This window comes from Pogoniulus pusillus, chromosome 41 (assembly GCF_015220805.1).
Source record: "Pogoniulus pusillus isolate bPogPus1 chromosome 41, bPogPus1.pri, whole genome shotgun sequence".
In the NCBI taxonomy this organism is placed as follows: domain Eukaryota; kingdom Metazoa; phylum Chordata; class Aves; order Piciformes; family Lybiidae; genus Pogoniulus; species Pogoniulus pusillus.
In genome coordinates this window covers 3,187,302-3,214,374 of record NC_087304.1, presented here as the reverse complement: position 1 = coordinate 3,214,374, position 27,073 = coordinate 3,187,302, and the positions used below count along the sequence as shown (strand labels likewise).

General features: G+C 63.8%; 2 protein-coding genes across 3 annotated transcripts; both read left to right on the top strand.

Moving 5' to 3' along the window:
* The first annotated feature begins 212 nt into the window (after positions 1 to 212).
* LINGO3 (leucine rich repeat and Ig domain containing 3) lies at positions 213 to 18,377 on the top strand. 2 transcript variants are annotated; one of them, XM_064175149.1, is made up of 2 exons: positions 213 to 920; positions 16,470 to 18,377. In XM_064175149.1, the coding sequence occupies exon 2, from the start codon at positions 16,504 to 16,506 to the stop codon at positions 18,319 to 18,321; it is 1,818 nt and encodes a 605-aa protein (XP_064031219.1). In that variant the 5' UTR covers positions 213 to 920; positions 16,470 to 16,503; the 3' UTR covers positions 18,322 to 18,377. The 2 variants fall into 2 exon arrangements, with proteins under 2 accessions (XP_064031219.1, XP_064031218.1); XM_064175148.1 differs by lacking the exon at positions 213 to 920 and adding an exon at positions 1,841 to 2,061.
* Positions 18,378 to 25,541: 7,164 nt separating this feature from the next.
* LOC135192037 (protein PEAK3-like) lies at positions 25,542 to 26,999 on the top strand. The gene is made up of 3 exons (XM_064174840.1): positions 25,542 to 26,069; positions 26,283 to 26,926; positions 26,988 to 26,999. Exons 1-3 carry the CDS (start codon positions 25,937 to 25,939, stop codon positions 26,997 to 26,999), a joined length of 789 nt encoding a protein of 262 aa, XP_064030910.1. The 5' UTR covers positions 25,542 to 25,936.
* Positions 27,000 to 27,073: the final 74 nt, after the last annotated feature.

Here is a 27,073-nt window from a genome sequence, read left to right as displayed (position 1 = left end):
TTAATTGCCTCTGTGTTTTCCAAACAGCAGCTTAATGACTGGGCTCAAATTAGCCAGAAACACCTTTTCATCCCGGGGAATTGAAAGGCAAATCGTGGGCTGCTTCCCCCACCCCTCCTCCCCTCCCCAGCCTCTTCAAAATACATCAGCTGAAAGCGGTGGCAACGCTCACGCTGAGCTGTGCTCAGCTTTCATTAAGCAGAGCAATTATCAGGGGTTAAAAGCAGCAACCGAAATTCCTTCGCAGCCCTCTCTCAGCGTCCTGAGCTTCGGCTACGGATCCAGGGATGAGGGTTGGAAGGTCCAATGGGAAAGCCTAAGGTGCTTGTGCCTGCAATGAAGTGATAAATCCACATCCCGGAGCAAAGCAGCAGGAGGAGGCAGCCAGAAACCTCCAGCAGCACAGGGGCTGGGCTGCAGCGAGGGATGGAAGTTGCGAGGGGAAGAGAGGAGGCGCTCGGGCTGGTGGCATCTCTGCCGGCAGCATCCTGCCCAAACGGAGCTGCTTCAGGCCAGCGCAGCGACTGAAGCAGCCGAGGAGTCTGTGCTGTGCCCTGCTCCTTCTCCTCCCTCCTTTTCCCTTTCCTTCCCTCACTTTCCCCATCCCTGAAATGGAGGAGAGGCTGCCAAGCCCTGCTGGAGGAGAGCCGCTGCCAGATGCAGATGTGATGGAGATGCTCAGGTGATGCCCTTTTTGGCTGTCACACAACAGGTCAAAGGATGCAGGACGCTCTGCTGGTGCCCAGGTGGGTGATGCCAGTCTGGAGCAAGCAGCCATGAACAGAGAAGAGCAACAGCTCTGCCCTGGAAGGGACCAGGACTTGGCCTGGCTCATCCCCGGAGCCTAATTAACCAAACCAGCTGCGTTCGTGGGAGGCTTTAGCTGGAGCAAGAAGAGCTCCGAGGAGGAATGGCTGATGGTGAGCAATCCGGGGGGGGGGCTGTGGAGGCAGTGGGGTGCAGTTGCTGTCCTGTCAGCATGGCACCTTCACGGCCCTGCCACAAGGGACAACAGGAGCCCTCCGCGGGGGCACAAAGCCTGGCTGGGCTTGGGGGATGTTCCTGGTGCCACAGGGCTGCTTGTGCCCTCTTTGTCCCAGTTTCCCTGCTGGATTGGGGCCATACTGGTCATACTGGTCCAGCACCAGCTCCACGGGGTAAGCCCCTAGCGCAGAGGGCAGCTGACAGCGAGGTGGGCACCTGGGCTCTGTGCCAGGGCAGGGTGACACGGGGTTGGGGGGGGGGCGATGCAAGAGGAGTGGTGTGGGGCTGGGGGAACCCCAGGAAGGGCGGGGGAGGGGGTAACCTGGCATGGGGTTGCGGGGAAGCTCAGGCAGGGTGCTGTGGGGGTACCTGTGCATGCTGGTGTGAGGTTGGGGTCTCCAGCAGGGTGCTTGGTCGCGCTGGCACCGGGTGGCGGTACCCGGTCAGGCTGGCATGGAGTCCGTATCCCCACGCAAGATGATGCTGGAGGGGTACCTGAGCACGCCGCTGTAGGGTTGAGGTGCCCCAGACAGGGTACCCCGGGCTGGTGGAAGCCAGACTGCCGGGCGGGGAGGGACGGACGGACGGACAGGCGGACACCCCCATCCTCTTTGGGCACGGCAGCGCGGGGAGGGGACCCCCCCCCCACCCCCCTCTGCCCTATCGCTGCGTTTCCCCGCGGGCTCTGCCCACTTCGCAGCCGCCCGCAAGCGCAGCCCGGGGCCGCGCATCGTCCCCGTCCCCATTTCCCGTCCCTCCTCCGCGCTCCCGGGGCGGCGCGGCCGGGCCTGGGGGGGGGGGCACGGGGGGGGGTGGGGGGTGGGGGGCGGCTCCGAGCCCTGCTCTGCCGCCGCCGCCGCACGGCCACGGCAGGGCGGACAGCGGGGGAGAGGCACCGGCACCGCTACCCCCCCGGGGGGGGGCCGACCCGGGTTTTGACCGGGATCCTTCTGCATCCCCTTGGGGGGGGTCTGTCCGGAGCCGCCGCCCCCACCCCACCCCCGCCGCGCCGCCCCCGGGGCTGCGGCTCTGCCCCCGGCGCCGCGACATGAGCAGCCCGGGAACCGGAGCCGAGCCGTGAGTGCGGGGTCCTGGGGGGGGGATGTTGGTTACGGGGGGGAGGATGGGAGGGAAGGCTGCTGGGTCGTGGTGGGCCGAACCGGGTCGAACCGGAGCCAACCGGCACAGCCCGGCGGGGCACGCACGTGGGTGCGGGGGGCGGCTGCGGAGCCTCCGCTCTGTGTGTGTGTCCTCCCCCCCCCACCCCGGGGCCACCTCTCGGCTGCTCCCCCGGGGTCTGCTCGGTCGCTGCCTGCAAGCCAGGGCTGCCGAGGCCCCTTCGTACCCCACCGGGGGCTCAGCAGTGCCGAGGTTGCTACCGGGGAGGTGGGGGGGGTGAGGGGGGGTTCAATGGCCTCAAGCAGGAGGAGAGCTGCACCGGGAGGTCCAGGCTGGACCTGCCCAGCGCCATCCTCCAGCGCTCTGCCCTCGGCCCCGGGGCTCCGGGACCCGCAGTGTCCGTGCCGAAGCCTTTGCTTGGCAGCACCGAGGGGGGGGGTCTGAGCATCGCCGGGCATCGGGAAGGGCCTTCTGCTACCCACCCCTCATCCCCTCCCGGTACTGCAGGTCCCCGGGGCTCTGCCCTCTCTTTTCCTTCAACACCTCCAGCCTCGATTTTCGGCCGGGGTGGATTTCCCTGCCAGAAATCACCGGTTTGGGCTGAACGGGAGCATCCCCGGGGGGTTGTGTGCCCGGGGGAAATGGAGCAGGCAGCAGGCACGGCTCCGGTCGCCCTCCGGCAGCAGCAGCTTGGCTCTTCCTACTCCCGATCCCGAGGACTTTTGTGCCAGTTTCTTAATCCTCTCCTAAAGCTGGATTGAGCCAAAACCTGCCCGAAGGTGCTCCAATTCCCACGGCGCCCGCGCAAGGCAGCGCTTGCGGAGCAGCTGCTCCTCCGGTTGCTGCCCAGCCCTGCCCTCAGCCGAGCTTTTGGGAAGGAGAAGAGCAAACAGGAGGAGAAGAGGATAAGAGGAGCAGGCAGAGCTCCTGCGGAACGGATTGAGGGCAGATCAGTGCGAGGATCCGCAGCCTGGCAGCGCCCAGAGCAGCCTGAGCCTCCAGAACAAAGGGCATCTGCTGCGGGCTGCACCCCGGGGAGGGACCAGGGTTAGGGGATGCTCGAGGAGGACCAGCCTGGGCCTTGCAAAGAGCTTCCCACTTGCTGCTGAGCTTTGTGGCTCGGTCCTAGCTGCCAGCCTGGTGCTGCCTGCCCTCATCCCGCCTGGGATGCGCTGCCTGCCCTCATCCCGCCTGGGATGCGCTGCCTGCCCTCATCCCGCCTGGGATGCGCTGCCTGCCCTCATCCCGCCTGGGATGCGCTGCCTGCCCTCATCCCGCCTGGGATGCGCTGCCTGCCCTCATCCCGCCTGGGATGCGCTGCCTGCCCTCATCCCGCCTGGGATGCGCTGCCTGCCCTCATCCCGCCTGGGATGCGCTGCCTGCCCTCATCCCGCCTGGGATGCGCTGCCTGCCCTCATCCCGCCTGGGATGCGCTGCCTGCCCTCATCCCGCCTGGGATGCGCTGCCTGCCCTCATCCCGCCTGGGATGTGCTGCCTGCCCTGCCTATAGCAGACCCACCCCGATGGGCACTGATCTAGCCAGATCCAGCCTGGCTGCTGGAGAGACACCCTGAGAGTAGCTACCTGCAGAGAGGGCAAGTTCCTGCAGCCAGCTCGGAATCAGCTCTCAAGGAATTCAAAAGGAGGAGGGGAATAACTCCGAACTCTGCTCTTTGAACTGCCCAGCAGCTCCCGGCAAGCCAAAGGGCTTCCTGGTGCTACATAACCGCTTGGGGCTTTAAAACCAGGGCCAGATTCTGTTGCTGGCCTTAAAAATGCAGGTGATGAACCCTGCAGTAGCCCCCTCCGGGCAAAGGAGGTGGCCTTGGGGCTTTGCATCCTCAAAGCTTTGCCCTTCATCGCTGTTTCATCATCCCTCAGGCTGCAGGGTGGAGGCTGGGGGTGAGTTCCCTTCCCCCCTCCAGGCCGAGGCAGTGGCACCTGTGCTGTGTGTGTGAGGAGAATCGTTCAGGGTGTGCTGGGCAGCTGCCAGGCTGTGACTGATCCAGGTCACTCCGGAGCTCAGGTCTGCACCGTTGGTGCTGCTGTGGGAGGGCAGGGAGCAGAGCTGCTGCCTCTGGCATGCTGCAGGTCTGCTGGGGCATGGGGAGCTGGGGCTGGAGCAGCAGGCAGAGGTAGCTTGGGATGCCTGCAGCGTTTGTCAGGGTTTTCAGAGGGTGCAGAAGTCCCATTTGGAGGTCTGCAGCCTGCTCCTCAGCTGAGCTGAGCTCAGGGGAAGATGCTCTCCAGCACAGCTCTTGCAGGGCAGTTGGAGGACCCCGAGAGCAGGGAGCAAACCCCTGCCCAGCAGCGCGGGGAAGCAGCTGCACGAAAAGTCGGGGGGGCTCTGGCTTAAAACCCCAACAGGTGTCAGTTTTATCCTGCCCCATGGGGAAGAGGGAGGTGGAGGACCAGAGAAACGAAGTCTGGGACCAGAGAAACGAGCCCTGGGTTGTGTTTCACCCCTCTTGGGCTGCCCCTTGGCATCGGCGCCTGGGGGTGGCAGGCGGCTGAGCCAGGCGCTCAGTGCTGTCGGAGCCAGACCCTGCACCACATCCCCCTGCTGCTGGGCTCAAACCTTTCCAGGGGGATGTGCTTCTGCTGCTCTCTGAAGATAGCAGGGCCAGGGGCTGTTTTTCCTCTGCCTTCCGTGGGTTTTTGGCTCGGGAGTGTCTGGCTTTGTTAGCTGTGCTGTCCCTGCAGCGCAGCCTGGCGCTGCCCGAGCCCAAAGCTCAGCGCTGGGCTTTGCCTCCCAGCATCAGCACGGCCCCAGTTACCCACCAGATCTGCTCAGGATGAGGCTCCCTTGGCAGTCACAGCTTAAAAAAAGCTTGAAATTTGATGTGGTTGGAATGGATTTCTTTTTGCAGCTTCTGGGTGCTCAGGCTGCTCTTCCTCTGCTGTTTCTCCAGGCTGAGTTGCTGCTGGTCCCCTCTCTGCTCGAGGAGAGCCAAAGCTGCCATCAGCAGGCAGCTGGGCTGCTCCAGGAGTGGCATCCCCCGGGCTGGCAGGGAGCTGTTGCCATAGCCTTGGGCATGGCAGTGGCAACGTGGAGTGTGTGGGCAGCAGAAATTCCCCTGCTGCCGGCTGGCTGGCGTGGGCAGCCCCAGTGGGATGCCTGTCACCAGCAGCACCTCCCCAGGCACCAAATCCCACAGATCCTCGGAGAGAAGGGACCTGAGGGCCAGGTGAGGCCATCCCTCAGCTAGTCCCCCACTCCCTGGGTACCAGGCTGGGGAGCAGTGGTAGCATCCACCTGACCGAGCAGCTTGATGCCAAGTGGTGATGCCAGCTGTGAGCCCAGCACTTGTCCTTCTCCTCCTTCTCCAGCAGCACTTGCCCAGCACTTAGCCAGGTTGGAAGAGACCTCCAAGCCCATCCAACCCAACCTGGGCTTGGAGAAGAGTCAGGAATGAGGTTGCCCCCTCCAACCTGGGCTCCCTCAGCTTGCCCACTGCAGTGCCAGCCCTCTACACCCCCCAAATCCACTCTTGCCCTGGCCAGCAGGCAGGAAGAGCATCTCCCATCAGAGCACATCACAGAGCCAAGCAGGTTGGGAGAGAGCTCCAAGCTCAAACAGCCTAACCCAGCCCTGCCCAGCCTCCAGACCATGGCACTCAGTGCCCCAGCCAGGCTTGGCTTCAACACCTCCAGCCACAGCCACTCCACCACCTCCCTGGGCAGCCCATTCCAGTGCCAATCACTCTCTCTGCCAGCAACTTCCTAATAACATCCAGCCTCAACCTGCCCTGCCACAGCTTCAGCCTGGGTCCCCTTGTTCTGTCCCTGGCTGCCTGGCAGCAGAGCCCAACCCCACCTGGCTACAGCCTCCCTGCAGGCAGCAATGAGCTCTGCCCTGAGCCTCCTCTGCTGCAGGCTGGGGAGTACAGGGATGGGGAGCACAGGTTTGGGAGAGCAGGGATGGAGAGCAGAGGATTGGGAGTGCAAGGATGGAGATCAGGGATGGGGAGCACAGGGATGGAGAGCACAGGTTTGGGTCACCTTGCTCTGTCCCTGGCTGCCTGGCAGCTGAGCCCAACCCCACCTGGCTACAGCCTCGCTGCAGGCAGCAATGAGCTCTGCCCTGAGCCTCCTCTGCTGCAGGCTGCACCCCCCCAGCTCCCTCAGCCTCTCCTCCCAGGGCTGTGCTCCAGGCCCTTCACTCCCTCCAGCAGCAGCTGGCTCAGCCCAGCTCTTTCCTTTGCTTTCCTCTCTCCCTCCCCTTGATTTCACATTGTTTTGGTCGTTGCACCTTGAGCTTGGCTGCACTTTCCCAGCCCCCATCCCCCAAGGGCTGGGTTTGGGGTTTCAAAAGCTGTGTCCTTATCTCTCAGCAGCTCGGACCTGCAGCACCAGGGCTTATTGTTGGGTCCCTGCTGCTGAGGCTGCCGAAATAGCAGCAGCCACATTCCGTAGTGGAGAGGAACAAGTGTCAGTGAGGATGAACATGACAGCTCCCAGCGCTGAGGTCTCGCAGGGTTTGTGCTTTATTAAGCAACAGTGAGTTCATGGGAAAGGACTTTGCCCTGCAGCCCTGCTGCTGTCTGCAAGACAAGAGAACCAGAGGCTATATTTAGGTCGAGCTGTGCAATGGGGAGGCAGGACCCAGGAGCAGAGTTGGGCATCCTCAGCCTCATCCCTGCAAGGCTCAGGCTGTGGGAACAGCTCAGCTGTGAGATGCTGCAAGGGTTTGCAGGGAGGGAGAGGACTTGCCCTGTGCTGTGGCCTGGTTGGGGTTCTTGCATGCCCAGCCCCACCTTAGCCTTGGGCTAGTGAGTGTGGCATGGCTGGGGAAGCCCCCACCCCGAGCAGGATCCATCCCATCTCCAGCTTGCACCACATCAGGAGGAAAGAGGGGGCAGGGAGGGGGCTATGAGCCTGAGTGGGAGCTGATGTTGGCACCATCAGTCCCTGCCCAGTGCTGTGTGGTCTCCTCTCTAAACTGGGGGTTTGTGGTGGGAGTTAGTTAATAGATCAATGTTTTATCTCTTTGCCTTAGGGTCTCCCTCTTCCCACCACCTCCTCCTATTAAATATTCGTTGCTTCTCCCAGATCCTGTTGCTAGAGGGCAGCTGGGAGAGCTAAAGGAGGTTCTTGGGAAGGAGGAGGGGAGATGTTTAATGGGACGAGGATAAAAGAAACATCTGAAACCGATATTGTCCCTCCCACCACCTTGGGCACGCCTGAGCCCTGTCTTGTTGCAGGACCCTGATGCTCCCAGCAGATTCCAGGAGGCTGTGTGGGACCTGGGCTGAGCCCAGTAGGTGAGGATGGTCCTGCTGTGGAGGTGGCAGAGCCCCCACTGGCATCAGAGCCAAGAGCTTGGGGCCATGGTGGCTGCTTCACAGGCAGCAGCAGGACCAGGGACCTGACCTCCAGCTCATCACTCATCCTTGGTACCTCCAGAAGGGTCCCTCCAGGGCCATGCTTGCCTTTCCCACTCTGTTTAGGTGCTGCTGTGGTGCAGGTGGCTGAGAAGATGCATTTGGAGGCTGAAGTTAACTTTAGAGGGAGGTCAATGGGCTGCAGGCTGTGGGTGTGAGGTGAAGCCCTGAGGCAGCCAGGTCAGCTGCCAGGTACCCACAGCCAAGGAGCTGCCCGTGGGGGTGCATCGTGGCTGGATTGAGGAGCCCCAAGTGAGCTCAGGAAAGTGGTTTCCATCTTCACAGGGCCTCCTGAGCATGGTCCTGGTGGTGCTCCCCAGGGTCAGTGAGCTGCTGCTGCAGAGGTTTGCATCCCAGCCAGGCTCCATCAGCCAGGTGGCCACAGTGGTGCTGGATGCTCAGAGACATCAGACCAGCCAAGTGGTCCTGGTATGCTCTGGGGGAAGCAGGAGGTGTTGAGCTCTGTGCTCAGAGCACCAGCTGCTGGTTTGGATCTGGTCCTGGCAGTGCAGCTGGAGGAGCAGACCAGGAGGGTGCTTGGTGCTTGGCAGTGCCAGACCAGGAGGGTGCTTGGCAGTGCCAGACCAGGAGGAGCAGACCAGGAGGGTGCTTGGCAGTGCAGCTGGGGGAGCAAACCAGGAGGGTGCTTGGCAGTGCCAGACCAGGAGGGTGCTTGGCAGTGCAGCTGGAGGAGCAAACCAGGAGTGTGCTTGGTAGTGCAGCTGGAGGAGCAGACCAGGAGGGTGCTTGGTGCTTGGCAGTGCCAGACCAGGAGGGTGCTTGGTAGTGCAGCTGGAGGAGCAGACCAGGAGGGTGCTTGGTGCTTGGCAGTGCAGCTGGAGGAGCAGACCAGGTGGGTGCTTGGCCTCTTTTTAACCCGAGGGACTCCTGGTTTGACCTTCCCTGTGCCCAGGCCAGCTGGGCACCAGCTCCTCAGTGTTGCCAGCTTGAGCTCTTTTGTGCTTTCCCACTTCAAGTCTTGTTTCTGGCAGGGGAAGTCCATCTGGATCCCCTCCTGCTGCCGGAGGGAGGAGGCTGCTCTCAGGTCAGCTCTCTGTGGGGCAGCTCCTCCTTGCAGACCCAGCTGAGGCTGCGTGGTCAGGACCTGCTTCCCTTCTCCTTCCCATCACAGCAACAAGGGTTAGGGGTGGAGCAGGCTCCCTGTGACTGAGCCCCCGAGTGGGGAGCAGGAGCAGCCTGCAGTTGCAAAGGGAAGGTGAAGTGACACAAACGAGCTCTAAATGGTGACCTTTTCTCACCATCAGGAGCGTTAACTGAGTGTGACAAATGGAGGGGGAGGGGGGGGGGGATGAGTGGAGCTCACTCTGCCTTCCTCACACCTCCTGCCTAAGGCTGGTGTGGAGCTGGGAGCCTTTGCTCTGCCCCTGGATGCCAGGCATCAACCCTGCCTGACTCCCCAGAAGCATCTGGTGGGCTGTTTTGGGGAGCCTGGACCCCTTCCAGTTGAGGGAGGGGTTTGGTCCCTTCACACTCTGTGCAGCAGGGGCTCGAGGAGTGTCAGTCTGGGGGGGGTTGGGTGGGATTCAGGGGTCACAGAATCAACCAGGTTGGAAGAGACCTCCGAGATGATGCAGCCCAACCCTGTAGTCCATCAGCTCTGCTCTGGCAGAAGGGCTCTGGAGGCATCTCCCTGTGGAGATGCCAAGCAGGGGGTGAGGTGGCAGGGCCCTCTTGTCCCCTGCCACCACAGAGCCCTCTGGCTGGTTTGGGAGCCTCTCTTGGGCAGGGAGATGCTCTCCTGGTGCCTCAGCTGCAGCTGATCCCTCGGAGCTGTGGCTCCCGGGGAGTGACGCCAGAGTGGCTCAGGCTCACTCCAGATGTCACCACCGCAGCCTGCAGGAGCTCTGGGGGTGGTGCAGCTGCACCCCCTCTGGGGGGAGGGGGATGTCCTGCTGCCCCCCTGCCAGATTTGCTGCCTGAGTTCCCCCTCCCCTCTCGGGGGCTTTTTGCAGCAGGGTTTGCTCTCTCCTGCCTGGCAGGGATGAGGTTTTAGTGGGCACATCCAGCATCATTTCACCCCAGGATGGCATCCCCACCCCCGTGGAGGCTGAGGGGGGGACCTCATTGCTGTCTGCAGCTGCCTGGAAGGAGGCTGCAGTGAGCTGGGCTTGGGCTCTTCTCCCCAGCCTCAGGTGATGGAAGGATGAGGAAATGCCCTGAAGCTGTGCCAGGGGAGGGCTGGCTTGGCCAGGAGCTTCCCTGCGAGGGCTCAGGCACAGGCTGCCCAGGGAGGTGGTGGAGTCCCCATCCCTGGGGGTGTTGTGGGAAGGTGTGGCCATGGCACCTGGGGGGGGGCCACGCTTCGGTGCCCATGGTGGGGCTGGGTTGCTGCTTGGCTCTGGCTTCTCCCCCCCACACCACTCCGTGACCGAAGCGCTCCGGGCTGGGGCTCGATGCTGAGCAGAGCTGGAAGCTTGCAGGGAGGGTTGGGACTGAGCTGTTTTCCACCCGTGGCTGCCTCTCCTGCCGGCAGACGTCTGTCTGTCTGTCAGTCAGCCTGTCTGTCTGTCTGTCAGTCTGCTGCCCCTGCCCACGGGTCCAGCCGTCCGGGCGCACTGAAGCCTGGCAGTGATGCGGTGCCCGTGGGCTGGCACCAGCTGGCCCCAGGGCTCCAGGCTGCTGCTCTGGAGGGAAGCTGAGCTCCCAGCTCGCCCTGCACCCCTCGCCGTGGGTGAAGGCACCTGGTGGGGGCTGAGCCTGCAGGGAGCAGGCTCTGTTCTGAGGCTCAAGCCTGGAAAGAGCTCTTTGCTTGGATCAAGAGGTGCCCAGAGCTGCTGGAGCCTCACTTTGCCTGCGCCTGGCACCACGGTGCTGCTGCTGACCTGGCTTTTAGGTGCCACCACAACCCAGGTAAGGGCTTAGGAGTAGACTTTGCCATCCAAGGTCCAGTGCTGGCAGCTGAGGAGATCGATCGTGGTGTGGTTTGTGTGGCAGCCCCCTGGGGAGATCAGAGCAGCACCACCGAGGTGCTGGGCTTAAAGAGCAATCAGATCCACCAGGGGCTGCTGTGCTGGAGCAGGCAGGCAAAAGGAGTCGTTTGCTGGGGCAGAGCCTGTGGGGCAGCAGCTGGCAGGGGGGCTGGGGAGGGGGTGGCTGTGTCTGTGCCAGTCCCAGGGCTCCCCAGGCAGCAGCATCCATTGGCTTTGTGGAGGATCACAGCCTGAGCTCCTTCCTCAGCCTGCTCCTGCACTCCAGTGGGCACCCAAGTGCCAGGAGCAGCTGTGCTGAGGTGGCACCTCCTCCTCCTTGCTTCTTTGGGTGATGTATCTGCAGCCATGGGGGACACTGTGGGGGTGTCCCCACCACTGGGCCCCTGTGCTCTGCCTGGGGATGGATTTGAGCTGGAAGAGGGGAGATGGAGACTGGCGAGGCAGTGAGGGTGGGGAGACACTGGCAGAGGTTGTCCTATGGGGCAGGCTGGGAGAGTTGGGGTGGTTTAGCCTGGAGAAGGCTCCAGAGAGACCTTGGAGCAGCCTGCCAGTGCCTGGAGGGGGCTGCAGGAGAGATGGGGAGGGATTTTGGGGCTAGGGCTGGGGGATTTTGGGGCCAGGGCTGGGGGATTTTGGAGCAAGGGCTGAGGGATTTTGGGGCTAGGGCTGGGGGATTTTGGGGCTAGGGCTGGGGGATTTTGGGGCAAGGGCTGGGGGATTTTGGGGCAAGGGCTGGGGGATTTTGGGGCAAGGGCTGGGGGATTTTGGGGCTAGGGCTGGGGGATTTTGGAGCAAGGGCTGAGGGATTTTGGGGCTAGGGGTGCCAGGACGAGGGCCAATGGCTTCAGGCTGGGAGAGGAGAGATTGAGAGTGGAGATGAGGAAGAAATCCTGGACAGTGAGGGTGGGGAGACACTGGCAGAGGTTGCCCAGGGAGCTTGTGGCTGCCCCCTGCCTGGAGCTGTTTAAGGCTGGTGGAGGTGCCCCTGCCAGTGTTACCCAGCAGCTGAGATTCTGAGCTGCCTGGAGGCTAAAGCCAACTGCTTGGCTTGAAGTTGGGCAGCCCCCACCTTGCCCTGCTCCCCCCACTTTTCCCCGTGTTCCAGAGGAGTTCCTCATCTTGGCAAGGAAATAAAGATGCTCCTGGAATCTTAAACACCTCCCCAAAGCCTCTGGTGCTGCTAAGTGGCTTCTGCACCTCCTCTCCTCCTCCCCTCCAGCACAGGCAGTGACCTTTCAGGAGTGTTGTACATCGTGGTCCTATCTAAATGTCTGCTCTCCTGGGAGCATCTCGTGGAGATAGAGACTCAGAGACGATGTCTGTCAAGAAGGGAAGCAGATTGCAGCCAATCTGTGGCAGCCTGCACGGCGCTGCCAGGGCCACGTGCTGCAGGAATCAGGAGGGCTGGCTCTAAAAATAAGTGGTGGCTTCTTTTGAGTCGTCTCCTTGGTGGCTCAGCTCATTAGGGAATCCTCTTTTTCTGGGTTCCAGCAGCTCCTGCCAGGGCTGGGAAGTCCCCACGTGGGAGGCGAGCAGAGAGTCCTGTGGCTGTGGTTGCTGAGGACTCAGCCAGGACTTGGGATGGGATGGCAGGGATGGGGAGGCAGCTCCAGGGGGAAGGTAGGGATGGCTCTTGCTAGGCTGGGAAAGGCAGCCCCTGCCCCTGCCTGGCTGCCCCTGCCCCTGCCTGGCTGCCCCTGCCTGGCTGCCCCTGCCTGGCTGCCCCTGCCCCTGCCTGGCTGCCCCTACCCCTGCCTGGCTGCCAGTCCCCACGTGGGAGGTGGGCAGAGAGTCCTGTGGCTGTAGCTGCTGAGGACTCAGCCAGGACTCAGGATGGGAAAGCAGCTCCAGGGAGAAGGTAGGGATGGCTCTTGCTTGGCTGGGAAAGGTAGCCCCTGCCCAGCTGCTCCTGCCCCTGCCCGTGCCTGGCTGCCCCTGCCCGTGCCTGGCTGCCCCTGCCCGTGCCTGGCTGCCCCTGCCCCTGCCTGGCTGCTCCTGCCCCTGCCTGGCTGCCCCTGCCCGTGCCTGGCTGCTCCTGCCCCTGCCTGGCTGCCCCTGCCCGTGCCTGGCTGCCTCTGCCCGTGCCTGGCTGCCTCTGCCCCTGCCTGGCTGCCTCTGCCCGTGCCTGGCTGCCTCTGCCCGTGCCTGGCTGCCCCTGCCCCTGCCTGGCTGCCCCTGCCCCTGCCTGGCTGCCAGTCCCCACGTGGGAGGCGAGCAGAGAGTCCTGTGGCTGTGATTGCTGAGGACTCAGCCAGGACTTGGGATGGGATGGCAGGGATGGGGAGGCAGCTCCAGGGGGAAGGTAGGGATGGCTCTTGCTAGGCTGGGAAAGGCTGCCTCTGCCCCTGCCCGGCTGCCTCTGCCCCTGCCCAGCTGCCTCTGCCCCTGGCTCCTAGTCCCAACATGGGAGGTGTTCAGAGTCCTGTGGCTGTGGTTGCTGAGGACTCAGCCAGGACTTGGGATGGGATGGCAGGGATGGGGAGGCAGCTCGAGGGAGATGGTAGGGATGGCTCTTGCTTGGCTGGGAAGGGTAACTCCTGCCCCTGCCTGGCTGCTCCAAGCATTGCTTCTCAGTGATGCCCGATGCCAGGCCAGGCTGAGGCGTAGGAAGTTTCATTTAAACATGAACAGGTTGCCCAGGGAGGTTGTGGAGCACATCAGGAAGGTGCTGAGACTGACACAGGTTGCCCAGGGAGGTTGTGGAGCACAGCAGGAAGGTGCTGAGAGCCTGGCACAGGTTGCCCAGGGAGGTTGTGGAGCACAGCAGGAAGGTGCTGAGAGCCTGGCACAGGTTGCCCAGGGAGGTTGTGGAGCACAGCAGGAAGGTGCTGAGACTCTGGCACAGGTTGCTCAGGGAGGTTGTGGAGCACAGCAGGAAGGTGCTGAGACTCTGGCACAGGTTGCCCAGGGAGGTTGTGGAGCACATCAGGAAGGTGCTGAGACTGACACAGGTTGCCCAGGGAGGTTGTGGAGCACAGCAGGAAGGTGCTGAGAGCCTGGCACAGGTTGCCCAGGGAGGTTGTGGAGCACAGCAGGAAGGTGCTGAGACTCTGGCACAGGTTGCTCAGGGAGGTTGTGGAGCACAGCAGGAAGGTGCTGAGACTCTGGCACAGGTTGCCCAGGGAGGTTGTGGAGCACAGCAGGAAGGTGCTGAGACTCTGGCACAGGTTGCTCAGGGAGGTTGTGGAGCACAGAAGCACAGAATGTGATCAAAGATCACATTCTGTGCTTCTGTGCTCCACAACCTCCCTGGAGGTGTTCAGGACCAGGTTGGATGAGGCCTTGAGCAAGCTGTGAGGGTGGCAGAACCCTGGCACAGGCTGCCCAGGGGAGCTGTGGAGTCTCCCTCCCTGGAGGTATCCAAAGCCCACCTGGATGTGCTCCTGTGTGACCTGCTCTGGGTGCTCCTGCTCTGCAGGGGAGGTTGCACTGGATGAGCTTTGGAGGTCCCTGATGTTCTGTGGGGCCAGGAGGAGCAGTGTGAGGTGTAGCAGCTGCCAGGCACCCAAATCACTTCCCTGCCCTAGGAGGCTTTCCTGGGCTGGCAGCAGCCCCTCTGAGCCCTGCCTGGGGGTCATTCCCCTGCGGCAGCTGCCTGCCTCCTGCCCCCTCCCGCAGACCTTTCTCCTCCCCTGCCAGTCCTCAGGAGCACCTCCTGTGTGAGCAGCCTGCAGGGGCACTCGGGGGGGGGAGGGGGAGGTTGACCACCAGGACCACGACCCCCACGGGTCCCAGCACTGCTCTGCCTGCTCCTCACTACCTGCTGCCCTGGGGAGGGTAGCCTTAGGGGCAGGTCCTGGAGATGTGAGCCACTACGGTGCCAGGGGCCAGCACAGAGCCTCTTGGGTGCCCTCCTGCTGCCTGCTTCTCCCTTCACACTCCTCCAGCTCTGTCCTCCTCCCTGTCCCAGCTTTGCTGACCCAGAAAGCCCTGCCCTGGGTGCCTCCGGAGTGGCAGAGCTGGCAGGCTTTGTTTTGCCAGCCAAACAATCCGATGGGATTAGGAACAGCTCTCTGCTGGATAATTCTCCATTAGGGCTGCTGATTGATTCTTCTTCCTCATGACCCTCCCCTAGCTCTCTCCTCCTCCTCCTCCTCCTCCTCCTGCTGCCTGTATCAGCTGGGTTACTCTCATGCTTGGTTTGCTAATTGCCTGATCAGTGGAGCCTGGGCAGAGCAAGGCATGGGCACAGCTCTGCCCTCCTCTGACCCTCCACTTCCCTGCCTCTTTGTTTATGCCTCAGCTCCAATTTCATCTCCTCCCCACTCCAAACGGAGTTGTTTCTGCTGCCCTAAGCAGAGGGGCAGACCTGCTGCTGTCACCACCACGCAGCCAGGGGATGCCCTAGGGCTGCCCTTCAGCTCCTCTCCATCCCTGTCACCACCTCCAGATCCTTTCCCACCTGGCAGGTTCCAACCACTCTGCCCCAAGCCTGGAGCCTTCATGAGGTTTGTTATGACCCAGGTGCAGGACTCAACCCTTGGCCTTGTTGAACCTCATCCCACTGACCCCAGCCTGCCCAGACCCCCTCCCCCCCTGTAGAGCCTCAACACTGCACCTAACTTGGTGCCATCAGCAAACTGAGGGTGCTCTGATGAACAGAACTGCCCCCAGGGCTGAGCCCTGAGGAACAAGGCAGAGTTGTTGGCATCTGCATCCAGGGTGCCCAGCCTCTGCTCCAAGCCTGTGCCAGCAGCTCTGGATGGTTCTAGTCCCAGCTGAGGCATCAAGCCTGGCCAAGGAGGTTGGAGCCAGGTGGGAGTTGGTCTCTTCTCCCAAGAGACAAGCAATAGGGCAAGAGGAAATGGCCTCAGGTTGCACCAGGGCAGGCTTAGGTGGGGCATGAAGAACAATTTCTTCCTCCAGAGGGTTGTCCAGGCCTGGCACAGGCTGCCCAGGGCAGTGGTTGGACCTCCATCCCTGGAGGTGCTTCAGAGCCTTGTGGCTGTGGTGCTGAGGGCCATGGTTTGGTGGTGCCCTGGCAGTGCTGGGTCAAGGATTGGACTGGGTGATCTGAAAGGTCTCTTCCAACCAACCCAGCTCCATGATTCCAGGATGGATTCCTGGTCCTGGTAACTGAGATCTCACCCAGTTGATGCCCCAGGATGGAGGGGCATGTGGAGCTTGTGCTGATGGAGAGTCTGGCACTTCCCTGGGCACCCCTGGCAAGCTGGAAATGAGCTGAGGGACATGGCCCTCCTCTGGCAGGGGATGCTCCATCCACTCCCAGCCAGCCCCAGTGCAGGGCTGCGTGGCACAGTGATGTCTGCCAGGATGCTGGCACAGCCCCCAGCGAGCTTGGCAGTGCCACTGTCTTCGTGGCAGAGCTGTGGTGGAAGCTGCCTGCTCTGAAGAGACGTTGGCACGGAGCTTGGCACAGAAGGTGAGTGCAGCCATGGGCAGGCAGGCAGCTGGGACATCTCTGTGCCAGGGCAGGGCTGGCTGCCACAGAACAGGAGGGCAGCAGCCAGCAGGCATCGCCCAGGGTGATCCCAGCAGCGTTTGGCTGCTGTTGGTGTCCATTGAAGCTGCCAAGTCTGGTGCACGCTGGCATGACAGGGAGGTGGCAGTGCCAGGTGCTCCCCTCTCCTTTAGGATGCTGATGTTGTGTGTGTGTGTCCCCCCCAAGGAGGGGCCTTGCCAAGCTGAGGATCCCAGCAGCACTCCCTGTCCTGTTTGCTCCCTCCCAACCTGGGGGTCTCCAAGCACCCCCCCCAAGTCCTGAGTACAGAACCTCCCCTTGGGTGCTCCTGCCCACCCCGGGCAGATGTGGCCTCACTTGGGTGCTTTGGGAGGGGGCACAGGGAGCTCTCTGGGGGCGCTGGGACCTCACCAGCACCTTGGGTCCTGCTTCCAGGAGCATTTTGCAGTCCCAGCTCAGAGAGTGCCCCGGGGCTGGGTGGCACACTGGCAGCCCACCCCGGGGCTGGGTGGCACACTGGCAGCCCACCCCGGGGCTGGATGGCACACTGGCAGCCTGCCCCGGGCTGGGCACTGACTGTCTGTCTGTCTGTCTGTCTGTCCCCTGCAGGCACATGGCAGCATGGTAGCCAGCCCCTAGGACCATGCCCTACACCATGACATGTTGGCTCCCGGCCCTGCTCCTCCAGCTGCTCCTCCTCAGCCCTCCCTGGGCTGCCACCTGCCCTGCCCGCTGCGAGTGCGCCCCGCAGGTCAGGTCCGTGGTGTGCCACCGCAGGAGGCTCAGCTCCATCCCCGAGGGCATCCCCACCGAGACCAAGATCCTGGAGCTGAGCAAGAACCGCATCCGCTGCCTGAACCCGGGCGACCTCTCCCCCTACCCCCTGCTGGAGGAGCTGGACCTGAGCGAGAACATCATCTCCAACGTGGAGCCAGGAGCCTTCGGCAACCTCTTCCACCTGCAGAGCCTGCGCCTGAGGGGCAACCAGCTCAAGCTCATCCCCCCGGGGGTCTTCACCAAGCTCAGCAACCTAACGCTGCTGGACCTGAGCGAGAACAAGTTGGTGATCCTGCTGGACTACGCCTTCCAGGACCTGAGGAACCTCAAGAGCCTGCAGGTGGGCGACAACGACCTGGTCTACATCTCCCCCCGAGCCTTCTGGGGCCTGCTGGGGCTGGAGGAGCTGACCCTTGAGAGGTGCAACCTGACCTCCATCTCGGCCGAGGCGCTCTCCTCGCTGCAGAACCTGGAGGTGCTGCGCCTGCGCCACCTCAGCATCTCGGCGCTGGAGGAGCACAACTTCAGGAGGCTCTCCCGCCTGCTGCAGCTGGAGATCCACGGCTGGCCCCTGCTGGAGGACATCTCCCCCACCAGCTTCCAGGGCCTCAACCTCACCTGGCTCTCCATCACCTACACCAACATCACGGCCGTGCCCGCCGCCGCCCTGCGCAACCTGGCGTACCTGCGCTGCCTGAACCTCTCCTACAACCCCATCGGCGCCCTGCCGCGGGGCTCCTTCCGCGACCTGGTGCGGCTGCAGGAGCTGCACATCGTGGGGGCGCTGCTGGCCTGGGTGGAGCCGCAGGCGTTCTCGGGGCTGCGGCAGATCCGCCTGCTCAACCTCTCGGCCAACCTGCTCTCCACGCTGGAGGAGAGCACCTTCCACTCGGTCAACACGCTGGAGACGCTGCGGGTGGACGGCAACCCCTTAGCCTGCGACTGCCGCCTGCTCTGGATCCTGCAGCGCCGCAAGACGCTCAACTTCGACGGGCAGCAGCCGGTCTGCTCCTCCCCGCCCCAGCTGCAGGGCGACGCCCTGCGGGACCTGCCGGACTCGGTGCTCTTCGAGTTCTTCACCTGCCAGAAGCCCAAGATCCGGGAGCGGAGGCTGCAGCACGTCACGGCTCGGGAGGGCCAGGCCGTGTCCTTCCTGTGCCGCGCCGACGGCGAGCCCGACCCCTCCATCGCCTGGGTGTCGCCCCAGCACCGCATGATCACCACCCGCAGCACCGGCAGGGCCACCGTGCTGCCCGGGGGCACGCTGGAGATCCGCTTCGCCCAGGTGCAGGACAGCGGCACCTACATCTGCGTGGCCAGCAACGCCGGAGGCAACGACACCTACTTCGCCACCCTGACCGTCAAAGGGCGCCCGAGCGACGGCGCCCAGCGTGCCAACCGCACCCTCTACCCCGGCGACTTCAACGACACCGCCCACAACGACACGCAGGTCTTCCTCAAGTTCACCTTGGACCTGAAGACCATCCTGGTGTCCACCGCCATGGGCTGCATCACCTTCTTGGGCGTGGTGCTCTTCTGCTTCCTCCTCCTCTTCGTCTGGAGCCGGGGCCGGGGCCAGCACAAGAACAACTTCTCGGTGGAGTACTCCTTCCGCAAGGTGGACGGACCCGCGGCCACCACCGGCCAGGGGGGGGCCAGGAAGTTCAACATGAAGATGATCTGAGCGCGGCTCGAAGGGGCGGTCCAGCTGCTGCGCCCGGCAGCGCCTGCGGGGGCAGTGGGGGCGAGCTCCGGCGGTGCCGTGGGGCTGGGGGCGAGCTGCAGGGGCAGTGGGGGCGAGCCCCGGCGGTGCCGTGGGGCTGGGGGCGAGCTGCAGGGGCAGTGGGGGCGAGCCCCGGCGGTGCCGTGGGGCTAGGGGCGAGCTGCGGGGGCAGTGGGGGCGAGCCCAGCGGTGCCGTGGGGCTGGGGGCGAGCTGCGGGGGGCTGGGGGCCAGCGGAGGCGCCAGCAGCTGGGCTTTGGCGTCAGGGAGGGCTGAGCTCGGCTGGGCCACCCCCGTGGGGAGCCCCTGGGATGGCTCAGAAGCTGTCATGTGCCCACGGTGAGCCCCTGGGATGGCTCAGAGGCTGTTCTGTGCCCACAGTGAGCCCCTGGGATGGCTCAGAGGCTGTTCTGTGCCCACAGTGAGCCCTTGGAAGGAGCCCAGAGGCAGTTCTGTGCCCACGGTGAGCCCCTGAGATGGCTCAGAGGCTGTCCTGTGCCCACAGTGAGCCCCTGGGATGGCTCAGAGGCTGTCCTGTGCCCACAGTGAGCCCCTGGGATGGCTCAGAGGCTGTCCTGTGCCCACAGTGAGCCCCTGGGATGGCTCAGAGGCTGTCCTGTGCCCACAGTGAGCCCCTGGGATGGCTCAGAGGCTGTCCTGTGCCCACAGTGAGCCCCTGGGATGGCTCAGAGGCTGTCCTGTGCCCACAGTGAGCCCCTGGGATGGCTCAGAAGCTGTCCTGTGCCCACGGTGAGCCCCTGGGATGGCTCAGAGGCAGTTCTGTGTCCATGGTGAGCCCTTGGAAGGAGCCCAGAGGCAGTTCTGTGCCCACGGTGAGCCCCTGAGATGGCTCAGAGGCTGTCCTGTGCCCACAGTGAGCCCCTGGGATGGCTCAGAGGCTGTCCTGTGCCCACGGTGAGCCCCTGGGATGGCTCAGAGGCTGTCCTGTGCCCACAGTGAGCCCCTGGGATGGCTCAGAGGCTGTCCTGTGCCCACGGTGAGCCCCTGAGATGGCTCAGAGGCTGTCCTGTGCCCACAGTGAGCCCCTGGGATGGCTCAGAGGCTGTCCTGTGCCCACGGTGAGCCCCTGAGATGGCTCAGAGGCTGTCCTGTGCCCACAGTGAGCCCCTGGGATGGCTCAGAGGCTGTCCCATGCCCACGGTGAGCCCCTGGGATGGCTCAGAGGCTGTCCTGTGCCCACAGTGAGCCCCTGGGATGGCTCAGAGGCTGTCCCAGCTCCAGGAGCTGCCAGTGTAGCCACCACCTATGCAAGCAGCCAAGAGCTCAGCAGTCCTGGGGGCTGGGGAAACAATGCCCCACAGACAGCAAACTGCTTCCTTGGGTCTCCTCCTTCCCTTCTTTTCTAAGGGACTCTGGAAAACTTCCCCTGCTGCTGCTGCTCCCTGCTGCTGCTGCTGCTCCCTGCTGCTGCTGCTCCCTTCTGCTGCTCCCTGCTGCTGCTCCTGCTCCCTGCTGCTGCTGCTGCTCCCTTCTGCTGCTCCCTGCTGCTGCTGCTCCCTTCTGCTGCTCCCTGCTGCTGCTGCTGCTCCCTGCTGCTGCTGCTGCTCCCTGCTGCTGCTCCCTGCTGCTGCTGCTGCTCCCTGCTGCTGCTGCTCCTCCCTGCTGCTGCTGCTCCTCCCTGCTGCTGCTCCTCCCTGCTGCTGCTGCTCCTCCCTGCTGCTGCTGCTGCTCCCTGCTGCTGCTGCTCCTCCCTGCTGCTGCTCCTCCCTGCTGCTGCTCCCTGCTGCTTCTCGTGGCTGAAGGTTTTTTTTTTTTGCTCTACCTTCTTCTCTTTTCCCCTTCCTTTAATCCATTCCCAAGGGAAAAGTCTTCCAGGGTGATGCAAGACTTGGGGGGTGAGGGCAGGTGGTGCTGGACTTGGTTCTCTCCCAAGCCCCTTGGCACAGCCTGGGCATGGCTGTGCCCTGAGAGCTTCCCATTGTAGGGATTAAGATGTGGCTGCAGATTGAGGGGGCTGGGGGGAGGTTGTGCTGAACTTGGTACTCCCCAAGCCCCCTGGCACAGCCTGGGCACCCCCCAGATAGGGCATGGCTGTGCCCTGAGAGCTTCCCATCGATGGGATTAAGGTGTAGCTCCAGACTGGGGGGTGGGGGGAGGTTGTGCTGAACTTGGTACTCCCCAAGCCCCCTGGCACAGCCTGGGCACCCCCCAGATAGGGCATGGCTGTGCCCTGAGAGCTTCCCATCGATGGGATTAAGGTGTAGCTCCAGACTGGGAGGTGGGGGGAGGTTGTGCTGGACCTGGTGCTCCCCCAAGCCCCCTGGCACAGCCTGGGCACCCCCCAGCTGAGGCATGGCTGTGCCCTGAGAGCTTCCTATCGTTGGGGTTAAGGTGTGGGTGCCTGGGCACAGCCCTGCACAAGCAATAATCCCCCCCCCCCCCCGAGCCCAGGCTGCCAGGAAGGCAGACTGGGGGTGGGAGGAAGGCAAACAGGCAGCAAGGAGAGGAGAATCAGGGGGGGGCAGCCCTGGGGTGCTGCAAGGCTCTGGGTTTGCATCTGCTCAAGCCACTATGGGGGGGTGCAGGGCTGGGGTATGGCATTCACAGGGGTGCAGATGGCACTTTTGGGGTCCACTTTGCACAGCAGAGGTCTGCAGGAGGGCAGGAGCTGAGCCTGGGCTGTGCCAGGAGGCCAAAGAGCCCCAGGGAGGGGAGGAAGAGCTCAGGAGCCAGCAGCACAGCCTGCGGGAAGGTCCCAGCTGGCAGCTCCGCGGTGTGTGCCCAGCTCCTGCCCCCCCTGCAGCACTGGGGACCGTGGCTTGGTGCCCCCAGGCTCCCTTCCCAGCTGCTGCGGGGGTGGTGCCCACCTCTGTGCCCTCCTCCCCTCCCGCCCCTTGCCCAGGCAAGTTCTGGCACCGACTGGGGGCAGAGGTTTTCTGGGTGGGAGAAGGAGCAGAGCTGGGAGGGAAGAAGCTGCATGGGACCTAACTGGAGCCCATCACTGCTTCCTCCCTCTTCTCCTCCTCCTCCTCCCTCTTCTCCTCTTCCTCCTCCTCCTCCTCTCTCCTCTCTTCTTCTCCTCCTCCTCCTCTCTCCTCTCTTCTCCTCCTCCTCTCTCCTCTCTCTCCTCCTCCTCCTCCTCCTCCTCCTCCTCCTCCTCCTCCTCCTCCTCCTCCTCCTCCTCCTCCTCCTCCTCCCCCTCCTCCTCCTCCTCCTCCTCCCTCTTCTCCTCCTCCTCCTCCCTCTTCTCCTCCTCCCCCTCCCTCTGCTCCTCCTCCTCCTCCCTCCTCTCCTCCTCCCTCTTCTCCTCTTCCTCCTCCTCTCTCCTCTCTTCTCCTCCTCCTCCTCTCTCCTCTCTTCTTCTCCTCCTCCTCCCTCTCCTCCTCCCTCTCCTCCTCCCGTGGGCACCTCTGGAGGGTACTGGTGGTTGCTGTGGCACATCCCCCCCCACCCCCATGCCCCTTCTCCAGCTGGTGCTGGTCCAGCTCCTCACTCTCACGCTGGGAGCTGGAGAAGGCAGTGCCCATCTGCTGCCAGCTGTGCCCAGGCCCTTGGGGCTGCTCAGGGTAGGCAGCAGCTCCCCAGGGCTGAGGCCCCCCCCCCCAGGAGCTTTGCTGCGTGGGGCAGAAGCAAGAGGGGCTCCTGGGGTCACCCCTGCAGCTCGCCCTGCTCTGGCACCCATGGGTGCTGGGTGTGCCTCAGCTGAGCTCCAGGGGGGAGGAGGGTGAAGGACCCCACGGGCTGAGCACCCAGGGGGCACCAGCACCCAGTGGGCACCAGCACCCAGTGGGCTCAGCACCCAGTGGGCACCAGCACCCGAGAGGCTGAGCACCCAGTGGGCACCAGCACCCAGTGGGCACCAGCCCCCAAGAGGCTGAGCATCCAGTGGGCACCAGCACCCAGTGGGCACCAGCCCCCAAGAGGCTGAGCATCCAGTGGGCACCAGCACCCAGTGGGCACCAGCCCCCAAGAGGCTGAGCATCCAGTGGGCACCAGCACCCAGTGGGCACCAGCCCCCAAGAGGCTGAGCATCCAGTGGCCCTCAGCTGAGCCCCAGTGGGGAGGGTGAAGGACCTCATGGGCTGAGCACCCAGTGGGCACCAGCACCCAAGGGACTCAGCACCCAGTGGGCTCAGCACCCCGTGGGATGAATACCCAGTGGGCTCAGCACCCCGTGGGATGAATACCCAGTGGGCTCAGCACCCCATGGGATGAGTGCCCAGTGAGCTCAGCACCCCATGGGATGAGTGCCCAGTGGGCTCAGTACCCAAGAGGCTGAGTGCCCAGTGGGCTCAGCACCCCATGGGATGAGTGCCCAGTGGGCTCAGCACCCCATGAGATGAGTGCCCAGTGGGCTCAGCACCCCATGGGATGGGTGCCCAGTGGGCTCAGCCCCACCATGGGCTCAGCACCCATGGGCTCAGCCCCCAGCCCTTCTCTCCAAGGTGCTGCCAGGCTGCTGCCACCTGCCCGGGCTGCAGTCAGTCACTGCCAGGGTCTGGCCTCCAGCCTGGGGGGGGTGCTCCTCGATTCCCCCTCCCCCCCCCCATGCCCACGGGTGCAGTGCCCTCTCTGCATGCCCGGTGCCCCCTCCCCAAGCCATGCATGCTGTGTCCTGCTGGGGTCCCACTGGCCTCACCCCTGTGCCCTTGGGCAGTGTCTGGGGCTTTGTTTTTTTTAGCCAGGGGTGGGGGGAGGGTGGGGAGGGGGCTGGGCAGAGCCCCTGACAGCCAGGAGCAGAGGCAGGATTGGGCACTGCAGGCCTGGCACCGTTTTCTATGTACCAAGCATGTGAAATGTATCTGCTGGGGAAGAAGAAGACAACAAAGGGGACAACTTTTCCTTTTTTACTGTGCCTCGTTTGGTTTTTGCCCTCCCCCCACTGCCCCTTCCCCTTCTCTTCTCTGTGGGCCTCAGCTAGGGAGAGCCAAAATCGTCAGGCAGAGCTGGGGGTGAGTCTGGAGCTGGGCAGGACCTGTGAAGGGAGGTTGGAGCTGCTTGGACCACTGGGTCACATTGGGTGCTTCTGTGCTCCACAACCTCCCTGGGCAACCTGTGCCAGTCTCTCCCCACCCTCAACCTGTGCCAGTGTCTCCCCACCCTCAACCTGTGCCCGTGTCTCCCCACCCTCAACCTATGCCAGTGTCTCACCACCCTCAACCTATGCCAGTGTCTCACCACCCTCAACCTATGCCAGTGTCTCACCACCCTCAACCTGTGCCAGTCTCTCCCCACCCTCAACCTGTGCCAGTGTCTCCCCACCCTCAACCTGTGCCCGTGTCTCCCCACCCTCAACCTATGCCAGTGTCTCACCACCCTCAACCTGTGCCAGTGTCTCACCACCCTCAACCTGTGCCAGTGTCTCACCACTCTCAACCTGTGCCAGTCTCTCACCACCCTCCCTGCCAACAACTTCTTCCCAACATCCACTTTCAATCTCCCCTCTGCCACTCCAAACCCATTCCTCCTCCTCCTCCTCCTCTCATTCCAAGCCCTTATCAATAGTCCCTCCCCAGCCCTCCTGGAGCCTCCTTCAGCTCCTGCAAGGCCACTCCAAGGTCTCCTGGAAGCCTTCTCCTCTCCAGGCTGCACAGCCCCAACTCTCTCAGCCTGTGCTCACAGCAGAGCTGCTGCAGTCCTCTGAGCATCTTGGTGGCCTCCTCTGCACTGCCTCCAACACTTCCATGTCCTGCTTGTGCTGGGGGCTGCAGAACTGCCCCCAGGACTGCAGGTGGAGTCTGAGGAGAGCAGAGCCAAGGGGCAGAATCTCCTCCCTTGCCCTGTGCCCACACTGCTCTGGCTGCAGCCCAGCACAGGGTTGCTGTTTGGGGCTACCCTCACACTGCAGGCTCAAGCCTGAGGTTTAGAACCTTTCTTTTTGGCCCTGGCTGAGCTGTTGAGGGAGCCCCAGGCAGGAGCTGTGCTGAGGTTGGGACACAGAGCAGGGCAGCTCTGGCAGCAGCGTGGGCAGGAGGTGTGGGGACCAAGGCAGGTTGGCACCTCCTGAAGTCTTGCACATCCTCCCCAGGCTGGTGCTGGATTCCAGCATGAGTCAGCCCCAGGAGTGGGTTTTTTATCACCTCCAGCCAACAGCCACCAAGCCAGCAGCAGGGGCTTGCAAAACAGCCCTCAGGAAGCCATGGAGGAGCTTGGGCTCTACCCAGAGAGGTTGTGGAGTCTCCTTCCCTGCACAGCTTCCAAACCCTCTGCTTCTGGGCAAGCTGCTGTGGGTGCCCTGCTGGGGCAGAGGGGGTTGGACTGGGTGAGCTCCAGAGGTCCCTTCCAACCCCTCTGCTCCTGGGCAAGCTGCTGTGGGTGCCCTGCTGGGGCAGAGGGGGAGGTTGGGCTGGGTGAGCTCCAGAGGTCCCTTCCAACCCCTCTGCTTCTGGGCAAGCTGCTGTGGGTGCCCTGCTGGGGCAGAGGGGGAGGTTGGGTGAGCTCCAGAGGTCCCTTCCAACCCCTCTGCTTCTGGCCAAGCTGCTGTGGGTGCCCTGCTGGGGCAGGGAGGTTGGGTGAGCTCCAGAGGTCCCTTCCAACTCCTCCATGATGGGGTTCTGTGAGGGGTTGGGGCTGCAGCCATCGAGAAAGGCAGAAGGAAGGAAGGCTCCACAAGCAGCTTGGAGGAAGCCAACCCCAGTGCCCGAGGGCACCCTGAGGGTGGCTGCAGGGGCAGTGCCAGGGAGCCAGGCCAAGCCTGCAGCTTCCCTTTAGGCTTGCAAGAAGCAGGTTTTGAAAGAGCTCCTCCTGCTTGCAGCCAGTTGTGCAAAGGCAGTGCCATGGCCACGGCTGGGGGAGCCCAAGGTGGGGAGCAGGAGCTGCTGTTGAGCTGGGAGATGGAGCTGGAGGCTTCCATGCCACCGAAGCTGCCAGGGGAAAGGCAGAGGTAACAACTGGGCTCCAGAAGGGCTTTTCCCAGCAGCATCCCAGCAGGGCTGCTGCACTGCTCAGTGCTGAGGCAAGGGGCAGCTCACCCGGGTGGGGGTTAATGGGGCAGAGCTGTGCCAAGGAAGGGCAGGAGGTGACCTTGCACGGGGCTGATGTCCCCAGCAGAAAGTGGCTCCTCGGTGGTTTGGGCACCGCCTGTGGCCGCAGGGGGCACAGCTGCAGGTTTGACCTCAGCTTGGCCAGGAACAGGGAAATGAAAGCCCAAGCGTGGCTGTGGCAGCTCCTTGCTGCTGTTCTCCTCCCTCCCCCCCCCACCCCGCCCCGGCAGGCTCTTGCCTTTCCCTCCCCACGCACAGACCCTCCCTGCCCTGCCCTCCGGCTCCTAAGGCTGTTCCTGCCTCATCCCGCAGCGCTGTGCCCTCCTTGTGCCACCCAACAGGGACCACAGGGCAGACGTGCCCCAGGTGTAGGCATCCCCCTGTGCCTGCACCCATGTGGGTGTAGACCCCCCCCCAAATCAGCTCCCACCCCTCAGGACCCCCCCTCAGTGCCAGAACTGGAGCCACTGAAGCCACCAAACTCCCCCTCTGTCCCCCCAGACCCAGGCAGCCAAAGCTCCCCAGGCCACCACTTCCCTTTTCTCTGTAGCCTTCCCCTGAGGCAACACCAAAAGGAGTTAGAACCCCCCCCCGGGGGGGTGGGCACTGACTCCTGGCTCCATCCAGGGCCCACATGCAGGCTCAAGGGCTGCGTGGGCGTTGTGCCAGCCTGGACCTGGGTACCCCTGGACCCCCTGCCCCCATGCCGGACACTTCGGGGGGCTGCTTGCCTCCACCCAGCTCAGCTCTCATCTACAGCAACGTGGGTGAGTGAGAGCCCAACCCTTGTCCCCCTGGGGAGGTGGCAGCTCAGACGGGGGGGGGGGAGGGGGGGCACAAACCTCACTGCTGTCCCCATCCTCACTCAGCTCTGGGGCTGGCAGTTTGGCAGGGGGGCAAAGGAGGAGATGCTCCTGCGGCTCCCACTTTGATCCTCTCCCCGGGGGAGTCCCAGCCCTGCCCTGTTCCTCCCTCCCTAGGACAGCTGCGAGCCCACCTCGTCCCCCACAAGGCCAGCCGAGGGGAAGGAGCTGCGAGACCCTCCCCTCCCCCTGCCCAGGACCCCCCTCCGCTGCCTAAGAAGCAGCTGCAGCGAGCAGAGTCCCTGCCGGAGCCGGGAGCGGCGCAGCACTGCCGGGGGGGCTCCCTGCCACGGGCCAGCAGCATCCTCTACAGCGCCCCTGCGCCCCACCTGCAGCAGCAGCAGCAGGAGGGGGGTGCCGGCTCCAGCCTCCCTCGGCCCAGCCCCATCTGGGGACCCAAGAAGCTGCTGACCAAGTCGCGAAGCCTGGAGGAAGCGCTGGGCTGGAGCTGCTCATCCCCCAGCCCGGCAGGCTTTGGGCTGGCAGATGGGGAGCTGGGGCAGCTCCTGGAGAGCGCAGCTGGGGTGTGGGAGGTGGTGCTGGGGTGCCAGGAGGCTACCCTGGGCCGGCTCTCAGCCCGTATCTCGGAGGAGCTGCTGGGGCAGGAGGAGCAGCAGCAGCTGCTGGAGGCAGAGCTGGCAGGGAAGAGCTGGGCAGCCCTCAGCATCCTGCAGCCAGAGCCCTGCTGCCAGAGCAGGGACGCTTGGTACTTCCCGGTGGGCTTCACTCTGGGCCAAACCCAGCTGGTGCTGGCAGCCAAGGTGAGCTGGGCACTGGGGAGCGTGCCCCGGGGGGGTGGGCGCTGGCACCGCTGTGGCGCAGGGCAAGCTCTGAGGGGGGGCTTCGGCAGTTCCGCTGGCCCAGGGCGTGCCACAACTTCCCCTTCCTGCCCTGCTTCTGCTTTCGGG

Coding starts and splice junctions, on each gene's coding strand:
- LOC135192037 (XM_064174840.1), top strand. CDS start 25,937: ATGCAGGCTCAAGGGCTGCGTGGGCGTTGTGCCAGCCTGGACCTGGGT. Junction 26,070..26,282: donor TCTCATCTACAGCAACGTGG/GTGAGTGAGAGC, acceptor CTCCCTCCCTAG/GACAGCTGCGAGCCCACCTC.
- LINGO3 (XM_064175149.1), top strand. CDS start 16,504: ATGCCCTACACCATGACATGTTGGCTCCCGGCCCTGCTCCTCCAGCTG.